Below are 15,466 nucleotides of genomic sequence, written 5' to 3' on the forward strand. Positions count from 1 at the left end.
TGAATCTCTTAAATTAAGAGGATTGAAAGAGGAACATCCCTTTCTTCTGTTTGGATTACGTAATCCGATTAAGGGAAGAATTTGCATTTTGATTGCCAATAAATTTGGTTGAGTTGAGCTTTAGGAATTCCCCATTTTTCAAGTTGATTTTGTTGAAATCTTCAATAAATTTTATTTCTCCGCCACGAATAGCTCCTTGATCTAAAGACACTCATGATATAGAGTTAGAAGAAGATGTTGACCGTCTCAACCACTAAGCCAATCTCATAATGTCAATCAACTATGGTCAGACTGGGTTAGGTGCTAGACCGGCCTAAGTCGGACTATGGTCATTTTTGTCTTTTGCCTTTTGTCAACCTTGTTTGTTTACACTCGAATGTTTTTTTAGTTCAAGAGAAAGGAAATAAGAGTTGGATCGCACATGATTATGAACATAGTTAATTAAACGATTCTGAATTCGTCCCCACCCCCCAAAGAAAAAGAAGAAAAAGTCCAGGGCATGACCTCAATGACTTTAATAAAAAGGGCATCAAGCTCGAGCCGGAGTGATCGGGTAGATGAATGCGGTGCACCAGTCAAGCTCCCATGGAAACTACCTCGTTCTGATGAACCGCTCTTGAACAATTTAATTTAATCGGGTTCCAGATTATTAAATAGCGCCTAACCCTGCTCTGGAAAACTGACTCGATGCTCATTAAACGAGTCCATGGAGCCTACTTGACGATTATCTCGTTCGCAGCCCTTCTCTCTTTCGATAAGAAAGAACGCCGATTCATTCGCTTCGGCTCCAAGTATCTTTTTTTACTCTTTTTTTTTTTAACAGGTTTTAGTTTATTGACGAGCGAGCCATCTGTCCGGCTACGAGGATTCCACTAGCTTTCTCTCATTTCGTGACTATTTACGAAAACCGTGGATCGCAACGTGGTTTCCTTTTTTACTCGCGAGTACAAGTATTATGATATGCTTGTTGGAGTACGAATCTCCATGTCTAAATCGTTCTGTTCATATATCGAATAAAATATTCATCAATGGAGCAAATATACGTCATTTCCAGGTTATCCCAAATAAAAGATATCGTGCTCCGTGGCTCTCTATCGTAGCTGCGGCGACGATCCAAACTTAATCTTCGTCAGCAAGGAATACGCGTGCCGCTATAATTTTTTCTTTTTTAATTCAAGTCGCATTTATCATGTTCGATTTGTATAATGATTAATTGTTAAAAGTATGACTAGCTAAATGGACCACGACGGAGATAACTAGACTACGAGTAGCAAAAGATAATTTTATTTCTCTCATCGATCGAGTGCAATCAATAACGCCTACGTATTTTAATGCACTTCTCGCCTAATATTCGTAATCATCCGTATTATATAATCAATAATTAGCTTGGGACAAACGGGTCCCGCCCTCCCCCGGGGGCCCCACTCCAGCGCACCGCGGGTCACCCCCTTCGTTTTATCGGGTCTCGGGGCGGGGCCCGGCCCAACGAGACCGCGGGTCTCCGGGCATCCGACGTGGCGCGACAGCACGGGGCTCAGGCGGGGGGGTAATTCGGTAATATTCTGTCGCGGGGAAGAGAGAGAGAGAAAGGGGAACCTCCCTTATCCACACACAACACAAACGCACACTCTCTCTCTAAAACTTCACCCCCGAACCCAACCCTTTATTAAAGCACGCCCACCTCCCTTTTTTCAAACCCAAAATACCACGGGCTCTCGTCTCTTTCTCTTCATCTCTCGCCAAAAATCAAATCGTATCGAAGCGCAGAGAGAGAAGGAAGAGAGTGGAAATTTTACAGAGCCAGCGAGAGATCTCGAGACTGGTTCGATGGCCGCGAGCAAGAGCTACTTCGCCAACCGGGCGAACTACCGCTTCTTCTCCAACGAGCCGGCCACCGCCGCCGCGGCCGCCGCCCACGACACCGGCGCATTCGAGTTCGACGAGTCCGACGTCATCTACAGCTCCCCGCCGGAGGTCCGCAGGCCCGCCTGGGGCTCCTCCGACTCATCCTCCCGCGCCTCCGCCAAGAAGTCGTCCGCGTCCTCCGCGGCCGCCAGGCGGGCGGACGGCGGCGACCGGCGCGGCTCGACGCCGTCGTCGCTGCCGGTCAACATCCCGGACTGGTCGAAGATCCTGAGGGGGGAGTACCGGGAGAACCGCCGGCGGGACAGCCTCGGGGACACCTGCTACTCCGACGACGACGAGGACGCGTGCGGGGGAGGGGAGGACGGGGGCCGGGTGCCGCCGCACGAGTTCCTGGCGAGGCAGATGGCGAGGACGAGGATCGCGTCGTCGGTGCACGAGGGGGTCGGGAGGACCCTGAAGGGGAGGGATCTGAGCAGGGTCCGGAACGCAATTTGGGAAAAGACGGGGTTCGAGGACTGAGCAGAGGAGACGGAGGAGGAAGGCGCGAGCTCCAAGTTTTCGCTGTTTTCTGAGTAACTGCGGAGGAATTTATTACAGAATATTCGTTTTAGGTAAAATGAAGAAATTTGTGATCGGATGGCGCCACATTTTTGTTTTTTTTTTTTGGTCTTTCTTGATAACTTCTTCGAGGGGGTTTCCTACTTTTAACCCCAAATTTTGGTTTTTTTTTTTTTTTTTGCTTCTCTTTTTCTGTGCTCTTGACTCTTGAGGTGGCTTTTCTTTTGGTATTGGAATGATATTTCTATGATATAAAATGTCCTTCTTTTTCCAAGCGATTCTTGACCGACTGCGAACTCCATTTCTAACTTTCTACGTGGGAACACGACAGAGGTGGATGCTAAAGAGTGATCGAGACACCCTCTGAAATCGATGGCTTTAGCGTGTGTTTAAAGTGCCGTGGGAACCCGCGGTGGCATCTCCGATTGACCTTCGATTTAAACCCTTTTCTCCTCTCCTTTTTTGAACGAGCTTTTATGGAGGTTTCTACGAATCCGCCGACCGCTAACGTGGTTCCCGCTTCGACTTTGTCAGTGGAAAAGCCAGCCTTCCTCGCCCTCGGATCTTAGCCGTCATTGACTAATCGATTCTCCATCGAGGTTTTCTCATCCATCAGAAAACGGGCTGAGGTTTCTCTCTCGGACCCAGCAACAACCGAAATCATTATCCCGATTGACGTTTCTTACCCAGACGGCTTTGGCGAATCCTTTCAGTTTAATCGGAGCTCCGTCGGACGAAATCGTGACTTTGTCGTACAACATTCGACATGCGTTTTCAAAGACGTACGGAGATGGATATCAGATCTGGACGGGACAAATCGCTCGAAACGCTAATCTCGCTCCGACGTACTCCTCATCAAGCGCGGAGCTTCTGTCATTGACCGACGAGGGCTTCGTTTCCCTTTTTGGGGTTCACGAGCTTCGTGCCGTGAGCGAGAGGGCAACATGGTCATTAACCGGAATCGCTTTTCGGGGAAAGTGACCAGACGGTGGCGGAGGAGGAAAGCAGGAGCTACCCTCCTTCTGAGGGAAGACCACCGCGATTATGGAGCGCGGAAAGCAGCTGCTGCCGCAGCGGAGACCGGGGGAGAAAGGAGGACCGTCGGATCTTGGCGGAGAGTGGGGCCGGAGACGGGTGCGGGTTAGCTGACCGCATTATATGCGATCTCGCTTTTCATTGGTCGGGCGACCTGGGTGGGGGTTGGGTGGGTGGGGGGGGGTTCGTGTCGTTTTGCGGAGCGCTGGAGTGTCGTTTTGCGGCTTCTTGTCGCGCCCGGAGGATTTTATTGCGCTGCGCAGCGCAGAGTTGTACTATGTACTTGTCTGACGGGGCTTCGGGTGGGGAAGGGAAAGTTTGAGACCGCAAGTCGGGGTGTCGTCACGCGCAACCACGCGATCGCCCGAGAATTTTTTTTTTTTACAGGCGGGACAGATTTCGGTGCCAATAGGAAATCGCGAAGGTACGCTCGTCCCGTCGTCGGGGGCCAGGTCTTCGACGTCCCATCATTGGTCGTTGCCAGTTGGTTGCATCGCCTTGATGCGGATGCTCCGTATGACGAGAAAATGTATAAAATAAAAGCTGGAGAGAATATATTCATCTTCGCTTCGGCCGGGTTACGGAAGGTGTTGCGTGCATCTCGAAAGTCCGCCGTGGGATGAGGAATCGAAATCGGACACCGAATTGGGTTTTTTGATTACGTTGCCAGTCTTGTCTATTGTGTGCGTGCGGGGGAAGCGTATGATGTCAAAGATCAGGCGATTTTCTGGGTTGATGGAATGCAGGTAATCCGAGAATTGTAGGGGGCGAAAAGCCGGTCCGAGGACGATGTACCTGGCTATTGCGAGTCGATCGATGGGCTCGCTTGTTTTGTAACCCCAAATCAGAACCGACGATGAAAAGAGGCCGAGACTTAGGGCGGAGTAGCGAGCAATGATGGACGGAGTACTATCTTTAGTCACGACTAGGACAGGAGCGATCGATGATGGATGAGTACTGTGCTCGTCGTGACTCCATCATCAAAGCTGAAGGACATTTTCTGTACTGTGCGCATTGTCGACGGAAAATCTCCATCGACGAATGTAAAAAGTGCTCGAATTCTTGAGGCCACGTTACGAGGGTGGACCAGGCGTGGGGTCTGATTGTGACTAGGCTGGGCCTCACCGAGCGGGCAGGTGTTTATGGTGGTACTCACCACTTGCCCGTGACGAATTCAATGATCTCCCTTAGCATTGTCACAAAAGATAATCTCTCGTTTAGCCTGGAAGAGAGATTGACATTATCGGCATATCCATCTCTTCGTTCCATGTCGTCATTGAAAGGGTCTTTAATTTGGCACTTACGACACAAAATTTTGCCGTGCATTAGGGGCATGCGTCAATTTGATCCCAACCGAAAAATCAAACCAAACTAAACTAGTCGATTCCGAGTGATTTCTAGATTCACATAAGGAATCGGACCAACAAATTGGCACATTTTATTTATTATTATTTTTATTTTGAAGCAAATCCTAAATTAATAAATTACATCTCAATTTTGATTGAAATGGAATAATGACTTCCACATATATAGAAGGAAACCCTAAGCATTCCTCTATAATTTTTTCCGTCCATTGATACATATTCTTTTATTATTTAAGACATATTAATATGACGCCATGCGATAGAGTAAAGACTACAAAATTCAGTGAAAAGCTAGTCGATTGTCAATTAGCATCGCACCCCCGATCATGTAAACATTTATTTAAAGAACAAACCGAAAATAACGCTCTTATTTTTCTTCTTATGTTGAAAATTTTCACTTGCACGAAACAGAAGAAACCAGGAAAAAAAGGAAAAGAAGAAATCACTGTTTCGCGAACCGTCCTTTGGAGCAGCCCAAACCGATCAGTCCAGTTTCACATAACCAACCGTACCTGAGCCGGTCCTAGGTTTCAAGTTGCTTCTCGTCCTCCATGTATTCCCTGCAGGTCCTTGTCTCGCTCCCTTCACTTTTGTCGACAATCCCTTAAGCTTCGACCCTACTTCACGCCTGAGTCGCGGGTTTGCCATAGGACGCCCGCGGGGCATGTGTTTAGCCCGATGACGCGACGCATGACGTTCCCGATCGATCAACTTTCTTGTAAAGGGCAGCTGCTTTTCTCTCCGGGCCCACCGCAAGTTGATGATAGGACCCAATTAAGAAACCACAATTAACACCTCCTCGCGTGACTCCAAAATAGGGGGAAGCATTGGCCAACCGGTTGGGCTCAGAATCCCCCGGTCCGATCTATTTTGGACTTCTCCGTTTGGGCTCTTCCCCTCGTCCTCGCCCCCGCTAACACAAGATCCGACCCGGAAAACCGGACTCGAACCCGGTCATCGGATCCTCTGCCCCCACCGACTGGTCTTCGCTTCGCGCGGCCACGTTTCAGCTGCGGAGGACAACGAGCCAAAAAACGGGAGAGGAGAGGAGACTGGTAGGAGGGAGGGAGGGAGGGAGGGTGGAAGGAAGGAGGACCCCCCGCAAAAGGCCGCGAATCCTCGTCAGATGACCTCGAAACCCTACGATCTCTCCCCCTCCGCGCGATCGACTACATCAGGAATCGAAATCGGAGGCCCGGATTCAGATATTCCTCGAAATATCTGCTGAAGCGAGGGGAAAAAGGGGCGAGCGCATCACTCCACTCCCCGCCCCCCATGTCCTCCTCCGACGGCGGCGACGACGGTTCCGCTTCCTCCGGCGCGGGTTCGGGGCCGGTGGTCCTCGGTTCGAAGCCGATCGAGGACGGATTCTCGCAGCTCCGCGTGACGGACCTCGCCAATGGCGGCGCCGCGAACGACGGCGACGGCGAGGCGGCGGCGGCCGAGGTTCCGGCGGCAGGGAGGGGATTGCTGCGGAGGTCGGTGAAGTCGAGGACGGAGGTGCGGCGAGCGCGAGAGCGGGAGGGCGGTCGGAGATTGAGGAGATCGGGGAGGCGCGGGTGATGTGGAGGAGCAATTCGGAGGGGGAAGGGGAGGCGCAGGGGAGCCCCAGCAGCAGCGGTTACGCGGGGGAGAGAGGGAGCAGCAGCGGCGGGAGCGGGATTGGGGAAGAGGAGGATGAGATTGAGGAAGTGAGGAGTGACGCGGTCTCGGATTCGCAGGCCGCTTGGATGCCTGGAAAACGGCACGTTGATGAGGTATTGTAAGTGTGGAAACCTTAGGCTTCATTTCTCATTCTCTTTCCATTTAAGTCTTGCATTGCTGAATTTGAGGAAATCACGAGATCAAAGATCCTGTTAGTAGCTCTTGAACATTATCCATTATGGTAGTAAATTTGCTCATTAGGATTTCGAGATATGGCATTGATCTAGAACCTGTAAACTACAGGTGTGGTTGTAGTTCGATTGATGCTTTGGTTTGGGAGGTGTAGATAATTACGTTGATTGGCTTTCACTAGTCTCAGTTAAGAAAATAATTGTTTGTTATAAGGCATTGACAGAGTAAACGACATTACTAAATTGGACGATTTTGAGCGCTGCCAGTGGACATTACTGTTCCATGTTCTCAGAACGGGCAACACTTTGATTATGCTTCTATACTGATGCACTTGCTCTTGTGTGCTTACTTAATAAGACATTTTAATGGTAAAAATTTAAGATGAGCCAATGTTGTACATCAAGACTAAAGAAAAAGGAGGTGGATGAGAGAAAAGTTTAGTTTCTCTTTTGTTTAACATACCTACAGTCCATAAGTCAGCTTTAGAGGAAATGAGAATGCCCAAATGAGCAGTAATTCAGCCTCATGCTCTTTCCTAATATTAATGGTAAAAATTTATGCTTCTATACTGATGCACTTGCTCTTGTGTGCTTACTTAATAAGACATTTTAATGGTAAAAATTTAAGATGAGCCAATGTTGTACATCAAGACTAAAGAAAAAGGAGGTGGATGAGAGAAAATTTTAGTTTCTCTTTTGTTTAACATACCTACAGTCCATAAGTCAGCTTTAGAGGAAATGAGAATGCCCAAATGAGCAGTAATTCAGCCTCATGCTCTTTCCTAATATTAACCAGCATAAAATATGCTGATTTTCGAAAATGTTTAGACTATTAAAAGATGAAATTTGGGCATAGACTAGACTTGTAGCATTCCTTACAAGATATGCACTATGAAGAGGTGCTGTGTGGGGGCTTTTAGTTTTATCCCCACCGTTTGATAATTGATTTTATGAGATGAACAGTAAAACAAAGGGTAACCTATATTGATGTTTACTGAAATTTAGTGGATTCTCCAATAAGATTGTTGTACAGATCACTCAAGGCATTAAGTTTTTATTTCTTAGAGAGCCTTGAATAAGTCAATTCCTATTGATGGTTTTTGTTTGGTTTCCTACTTGGAAGACAGCAAATTAAAATGGGATGAGTTTTCTCTCTTATGTGCAATTTTCATAAAAACAGAATTCAGCGCACTTTGACCACGATTTGGCCAGCTTTCTGACTAAAAATGCTACCATGGTGGTCACCTGGGCAATTTTCTGAACACTACCATTGTCCCCACATGGCCACCTGGGCATTGCTACATGGCTTAGACTTTAGCATTTCACCGGAAATGGCCTGATTTTGGTCAAAATGTATCAATTACGAGAAAAATGGAAGATTAGTGAATTGGGTAGTGAAATTAAATTTTTGGATTGAAAAATCTATTACAAAAAGTGACTACTGGTGAAATTTACTTGGCAATCATAAGTCAAATCAGAAAGAGTCAGTTCCCTAGTTTCTAAATAGTTGAGTTATTTCGAAATGATGACTGTTCACATTTATAAGTGAATATTGGACTACCAAAAGGAGGGTAAAGATCAAGGGAGGTTTTGTTTATGGCTAATAAATCAAGGAAAAGAGCAATAAGGGGCGCATTAAAGGGACTGCCTATAGGCTTTGAGTCATGCTACTTGAACAAAGACTGCAAAATTGACATTTTCTTTCAAAAAGAAAAAAAATGACAGTAAAGTTGCCATTTTCTATTCAAATAACTTGATTGCTCTATTAATTGTTAACTCGCCTGCTGTCAAAAACCCTGATTGATTCGTGAATGAAGTGCAGGATGATGCTTCAATTTCATGGAGAAAAAGGAAGAAGCACTTTTTCATTTTGAGTCACTCTGGCAAACCAATATATTCCAGGTTTCACTTTTGGCTCTCTTACGGTTGGTCATTCTTTGTTCACCAACAGAAGAAGAGTATAAACTTATCTCAACATTTTTTGCAGATATGGAGATGAACACAAGCTCGCTGGGTTTTCTGCAACATTACAAGCCATCATTTCTTTTGTCGAAAATGGGTCAGCTAACAACCGAACGTGTTTATTAATTCAATATTGGCGTTTTTTTGCTTTGTTGTTGTTCTACACTATAGAGGATATTGAGTATATCTCTTCATGAACGTCTTTTCAGCGGGGACCGTGTCAAATTGGTCAGAGCAGGAAAACACCAGGTGATTTAACCGGTGCTTATTCATTAATAGTCATCTCTTTCTTGTCTGAAATTTCCCCAGCCATCAAATATTGGATTCAGCTAGAACTTCTCTATCTCACCTTGGATGGTGCTGTCATACCTTTTGTCTTAGAAGAATCATGGAAGAGCTTCTATGGAAATTTCATGATGTCTGCTTATATTTGCAGTTTACTGTCCATGTGAATGTGATTACTGAACTTTGTGCTGCTTGTGTTAACTGAAAAGTGCTTTGTGCTGTATCTAATGTGGTGGAGGCGAATACACTCCCTTTTCTGCATCCCACCCAAAAAGGGACAGAAGAAGAAGAAAAGGAAAATAAAACCCAAATAGAAGACTTTTTTTTAATGTACTCATAATATTTTAAGTCGAGTTTTCTTAATTTCGATGATGCTACAACCCAAGAAGGGACAAAGAAGAAGAAAAGGAAAATAGAACCCAAATAGAAGACTTTTTTGTTTTTTAATTTACTAACAATATTTTAAGTCGAGTGATTTCGATGATGCTATAAAAGTAGTCGCCTTGTAGTGTTCTCTAGTGGTCCTGTTTGTAGGGTCATGAACTTGTACACGACATGGGATTTTTGTACGAATGAAGTTATGGATACTTTGCTGGCAATATCTTAAAGGGTCACTCTCTGGTTAGTTAAAGGTAGCTTCCTTCATATTTCAGGTAGTTTTTCTTGTTAAAGGACCGATTTACTTGGTCTGCATCAGCTGCACTGAAGAACCTTATGAGTCATTAAGAGGACAGTTGGAACTTATCTATGGTCAGGTAGTAAAGCTGATTCCTCTCGTTTTTTAACATTTCTAGTTTTCTGAACTTGTGTTTTAGCCATTCCTTAATAATCTCTCGGATTTGGTGTTAGAATTCAGTACTGATAGTATCTTATGAAGGTTCTGTACTAATTGTTTAGATGATTGTAATTTGATACAGATGATACTGATATTAACCAAGTCAGTTAATAGATGCTTTGAGAAGAATCCAAAGTTTGATATGACACCTTTGCTGGGAGGAACAGATGTTGTCTTCTCTTCCCTCATCCATTCTTTCAGTTGGTTCGTTTTTCTTCACCCTTCTCGATTTTCTCTTATTCTTCACAAAGTTGCATGCTTTCCCTATTAGCTGTTCCTGGCGGTTTCTAATTTTGGTTTCATTATATTATCATGTTTACTATATAATAAGCAATCTAGTCTATCTAGACGGTTAGTGTAAATCATCTGTCACAAAACTGATTAGAGAACCCGCAGCAAGTAGAAAGAGAGAAAGAAGAGAGAAGGAATAAAGAGAATGAGGAGAAAGAGAACGTAAAAGAAAGAAAGAGAGGGCTGTAGTTTTCTGTAATAACAGAAACCCTACACCCATTGTATTTATATTGAATATAAACTGTATATGACAATAATACCCTTATGTAAGTAAAAAAGGAAATAGAACTCTAATAATAAAGGAAACTCAATTAAAGTAACTTAACACTCCCCCTCAAGCTGGAGCATATAGGTCACCCATCTCCAGCTTGGAACAACCAGTAACAAAAGCAAGACGAAATAATGCTTTGGTAAACATATCAGCAAACTGAAAGAGGATTCCGAGCAATATAAATAGCTGTTTGATTATCACACATCATATCAATAGGTTGATTAATAGAAAATCCAAGCTCCTAGACAAGAGATTTCAACCACAACAATTCGGTCACAGTATGTGCCATAGCACGATATTCAGCCTCTTAATTTGTTTCTTCCTATAGATAGTAGAGCCCAATCAGCAATCGTAGTAGTAGTCGTCGTAGTAGCAGCAGTAGTAGCAGCAATGGTAGTAGTAGTAGCAGTAGCAGTAGCAGCAATAGTAGCAGCAACAATAGCAGCAGTAGCAACCACAGTAGTAGCAACAACAGTAGTATAGCAGCAACGGTAGTAGTAGTAGTAGCAGCGATAGTAGCAGTAGCAGCAACGGCAGTAGTGGTAGTAGCGATAGTAGCAGCAGTAGCAGCAGTAGCAGTAGCAGTAGCAACAACGGTAGTAGTAGCAGCAGTAGGCTGCAATAGCAGCAGTAGTAGGAGCAACGGTAGTAGTAGCAGCAGAAGTAATAGCAGCAATAGCCGCAATAGCAGCAATAGCAACAACAGTAGCAAAAGCAGCAATAGCAACAGTGGGAGTCGTAGTAGTATCACTCATGACGATAATCTCAATATAAATATATCTACCACAGAAATCTCGATTCAAATAATTATATACTTGATGGAAACCAGCAAGACCAGTCAACCATAATCAATAAAGTACTCCGATTCTTGAATCTGCTGATTAGTAAGTGTTGTAATCCATGTTCACAAACCAAACCTGATGAATTTGATATCTTCCGATCTCATATGTATCAAAACTTGAAGAGAAAACCGATAAAAATTACAGCTTTAGGTGGCTGTGCACCAACCCTAGGGGACTCTCAAACCAGCAATAGGATCAAGTAATCAGGTAATTAGACCTGCTCTGATACCATGTCACAAAACTGATTAGAGAACCCGCAGCAAGTAGAAAGAGAGAAAGAAGAGAGAAGGAATAAAGAGAATGAGGAGAAAGAGAACGTAAAAGAAAGAAAGAGAGGGCTGTAGTTTTCTGTAATAACAGAAACCCTACACCCATTGTATTTATATTGAATATAAACTGTATATGACAATAATACCCTTATGTAAGTAAAAAAGGAAATAAAACTCTAATAATAAAGGAAACTCAATTAAAGTAACTTAACATCATCCAAAGAGAAGAGGAAAGAAATGGATTATGCACTTTAAAGAAAGAATGTTTAGCTCGCAAAGGAAGAATTCTACAATGCCATATGGAGAAATGTCTTTTGTCAAGTTTAATCTTCTTTCAGACATGTTTAGCTTTAGTTTATTCTAGGCCACCTTCAATATCTATTAAGCGGTCAAATGTCATATGCTGGATATTGTTACAGAATTTGACAATTTTCAACATTTTCTCCAGGAACCCTGCTACATTTCTTCATGCATACACTTGCCTTCCACTTGGTTATGCAACTAGACAAGCTGCTGGGGCTGTACTGCAAGATGTTGCTGATTCTGGAGTCCTGTTTGCTATATTGATGTGTAAGCACAAGGTGGAGTCCTTTCCCTTTGGTGAATCTTCTGGTCATGCTTAACAGATTGGCTAGTTCACAGACAACTTGTCGGTCGATAATTAGATAGACAGATGCACAAAGCTGATTGGAGGTCATTTGCAGGTTGTCAGTCTTGTTGGTGCACAAAAGGCGTCCCTTCATCCTGATGACATGTTGCTACTGGCAAATTTTGTTATGTCATCAGAATCATTCAGGTAAGTAGAGCTGGCTTTTTGCGAGGCCTGCAGTCCATGAAAACCAATCATCTGCATCCTTGGTCTTTTATTGCTCCCATTATATAAGGTTTTTGAGTAGGGTGTTATTGGTGTCTCCTTTGGTTGTTGCTGGACTTCAAATGAAGTACTTTAAACCTGTTTTTTGAGGAAGATTTGCACAGCATATACGTATCATGCATGCTTGTGCATGAGGGTGCATTTTTTACTCTTATAGTGAATCAAGCCTGTTAAGCTAGTGACTCCATAATGGCCAGGGGAGTTGTGAGCAGTCTTTCAACTCAAAATAAACTCAAGCGATAAGAGTTAAAATTGTTTTTGACCTTACTGTGTCTGTCTTGTCCTTTTTCTTTTTCTTTTTTTTCCTTTTTGAAAACTTGGTCCCTATCTAGATATGATCGAGAGTTTCAGAATCCCTTATGTCATTCTTGATCTAATGATTTCAAGTAGCATCTTCATCCTGAGAGGTAGCACTACACGAGTGTGGTCCAATCCTTCCGTCACAGGAAGGAGCTGATTTACAAGTGAAATTTTCATAAACTTCCTGCAGCCTTTGTCCCTTTTTTCTTGTTTTGATCTGTTCTGTGGAAATTATGGAGGTTGTTCTCTGACCTTTAGTTCAATTCTGTTTGCAGGACATCCGAAAATTTCTCACCAATTTGCTTGCCAAGATATAATCCTATGGCATTCTTGTATGCTTATGTTCATTATCTTGATGTGAGTGGTGCTTGGTACTTGTCCTTGCCCCTTTAATCTGGGCACTAGTAAATCACACAAGTTGTGGCATGACTATAATATTTTTCTTGGGCAGGTTGAGACATACTTGATGTTGCTGACTACTAGTTCAGATGCCTTCTACCACCTGAAAGATTGCCGGTACTACATTCTTTCATAAATTTGAACTTGAAGCATCATCCCATCATATTTAGTTAGATGGATCACATGCTTGATGCTAGTGGCTTGTGCCGTAAAACAAGTAACACCATCACGTATGGGTTTTCGTTTCTGCTCAATACATAATCTGTACTTACCTTACCCAGGAGCAGCTTCCGAATGTGGTCCTTGTTAAAAATGCAGTTGATTTTTGCAGGATGCGGATAGAGACGGTTCTGTTGAAATCAAATGTTCTTAGCGAAGTCCAGAGATCCATGCTAGATGGTGGGATGCGGGTTGAAGACCTGCCCATTGATCCATTACCGCGATCTGGATCTTTACTTCCCCGGTTAGGTCAAGGTAGGCCAGTGACAGATTCTCAAGAAAGTTTGAAGGAGGCTTATGCAGGCATTGGTGGTCCTGCTGGGCTTTGGCATTTCATATATCGCAGCATATACTTGGACCAATATGTAGCTTCAGAATTTTCACCGCCATTCAACACTCTCCGACAACAGAAGAGGTAAAAATAGGGAGTCATGAAACAAACTTTTTAAATACTTTTTTCCCTTTTGAATTTGTGGTCTTCATATTCTCATTATTGGAATTAAGGAGTATGCTTATTTTCAGGTTATATAGGGCTTACCAGAAAATGTATGCCTCAATGCATGATAAAGGAATTGGAGCCCACAAAACTCAGTTCAGAAGAGATGAACACTACGGTAAGGGACCTTGTAATGCTAGTTCTTCACCTATCTATATGTAGGGATAAGCAGATGCTTCCAGTAGATGGTCATGAAATTGTTAAAGGAACTGACTTCAGTTATTCCAAGGACTATTTAGATGAACCCTTTAGATATTATGCTTGATATGACCTTCCATTAGAATGCTTTCGTGGTGAATATGTCTGCATCCTTTTTCTTTGCAGTATTACTCTGCTGGGTCACACAGGATTTTGAACTTTATGCAGCATTTGATCCACTTGCGGACAAGGTTTGGTTTTCGCTGTCATATTATTTCTTTTTCCAGATGTTTAGGGATTCCTGCCTCTTATTCACCAAACTTTAGGGTCATTATTTTGATCAAATCAACAGTGATCTCCTTTCTGGAAATTATATGGGCTTTCTCGACAAGATAAGACTTTAGTATGTCATCTCGTAGACTCTGTTTAGTATATCATCTCGTAGACCGTGCGCGCACACGTGTGACGTGTGCACATGCATGTGTGCATGCTTAGTCGCATATATTTGCTTCTCTTCACATAGGTATGCTCTCATTGAATTTGATTGATTTTAAAATTGTTAGGCGTCGGCGATAAAGACTTGCAATCGTGTATGTCAATGGGTGAAAGATGTGGAGAACGAGATCTTTTTGCTGGGAGCAAGCCCTTTCTCTTGGTGATGTATTGCCTGCTATATAACACTGGCTGTAGAGGTTTATTTGTTTTCTTTTTTTCCATTTTTTTCTCTTAGTTTTTACGTAATTTTAACGAGATCCCACAATTTTTTCCCCTCGGGGGAGCAATACTTCTTTGTACCCTCTTTCTTTTCCTCTTCCTCTTTTGGACATAGAGAATAATGTCTAGGGAAATAGGTCGATAGTGTCCAAAAGTTATCCCAATTTTTGTAAGGTTCGTTCTATAGCAGTGGACGTTTTGGTCCTACAGGGGTCAATACCGATAATGTTCTTGAAATTGCTACTTGTGAGTTTTCCACACCGTATACGTTGACATCTACGATCGGCTCCTTCAATATGATTTAAGGGCTTATATGATAACGTTCCTAACTTTATGGATACTGATTACTTATTCCTATTTATAGTGCGAAAACTATTCTGTGCCTTATAGTCAGAAGGGGTCACATATGGAGGGATGGGTGGTATCAACCTTCCCCTGCTTGCTCACCAAATGAAGTTTGGGAGTTACGCTTTTATGTTTTTTTTTATTTTTTTGGTAGTCATTTGCTCTTGGTCTTGAGAACTATTTGGAGTTGTTGAATATTGGGGAAATTACCAAAAAAAAGTTTTAAATTTATCGCATTTCAGTTTTCTGAATCTTTTAGTTGGATAAATTAAGTTATGAACATTTTCATGTTTTGTCAATGAGTACATTTAGTTAATTTTAACCGGAAATCGTGGCATGGTTGATGGTGATGTCAACAATTTTCATAAATTTTTTAAAAAATTATGAATTTTCTTTTTCTTTTTTTTTCCCTCTCTTTTTCTTTCTATTCTGCTAAATCCCATGGCCTACCCTCGCTAGTCAAAGGCGAGGACCCTTGTCAATCACAGGTGAGGGCCTCGCATGGACCTGACAAGAGGAGTGAAGCCTTTGCCCAGTGGCAAACTAGGGCCAATTGACCTTTGCTTGT

The 15,466-nt window shown here is 43.3% G+C and overlaps 2 protein-coding genes across 3 annotated transcripts; both read left to right on the top strand.

Annotated features, from left to right (window-relative positions):
* The first annotated feature begins 1,647 nt into the window (after positions 1-1,647).
* Positions 1,648-2,698, top strand: LOC104432877. Its single transcript, XM_010045448.3, has one exon. It carries the CDS (start codon positions 1,828-1,830, stop codon positions 2,383-2,385), a length of 558 nt encoding a protein of 185 aa, XP_010043750.2. The 5' UTR covers positions 1,648-1,827; the 3' UTR covers positions 2,386-2,698.
* Positions 2,699-5,895: 3,197 nt separating this feature from the next.
* LOC104432878 (vacuolar fusion protein MON1 homolog) lies at positions 5,896-14,893 on the top strand. Of its 2 annotated transcripts, none has more exons than XM_039307551.1 (14): positions 5,896-6,580; positions 8,481-8,560; positions 8,646-8,717; positions 8,830-8,869; positions 9,559-9,660; positions 9,823-9,944; positions 11,862-11,994; positions 12,118-12,209; positions 12,863-12,944; positions 13,039-13,103; positions 13,318-13,620; positions 13,728-13,819; positions 14,026-14,090; positions 14,403-14,893. In XM_039307551.1, the coding sequence occupies exons 1-14, from the start codon at positions 6,386-6,388 to the stop codon at positions 14,496-14,498; spliced, it is 1,539 nt and encodes a 512-aa protein (XP_039163485.1). In that variant the 5' UTR covers positions 5,896-6,385; the 3' UTR covers positions 14,499-14,893. The 2 variants fall into 2 exon arrangements, with proteins under 2 accessions (XP_039163485.1, XP_039163486.1); XM_039307552.1 differs by having other exon boundaries at positions 6,477-6,585; positions 8,476-8,560; positions 14,403-14,694.
* Positions 14,894-15,466: the final 573 nt, after the last annotated feature.

The sequence above is a fragment of the Eucalyptus grandis genome, chromosome 2, assembly GCF_016545825.1.
Source record: "Eucalyptus grandis isolate ANBG69807.140 chromosome 2, ASM1654582v1, whole genome shotgun sequence".
NCBI lineage: Eukaryota > Viridiplantae > Streptophyta > Magnoliopsida > Myrtales > Myrtaceae > Eucalyptus > Eucalyptus grandis.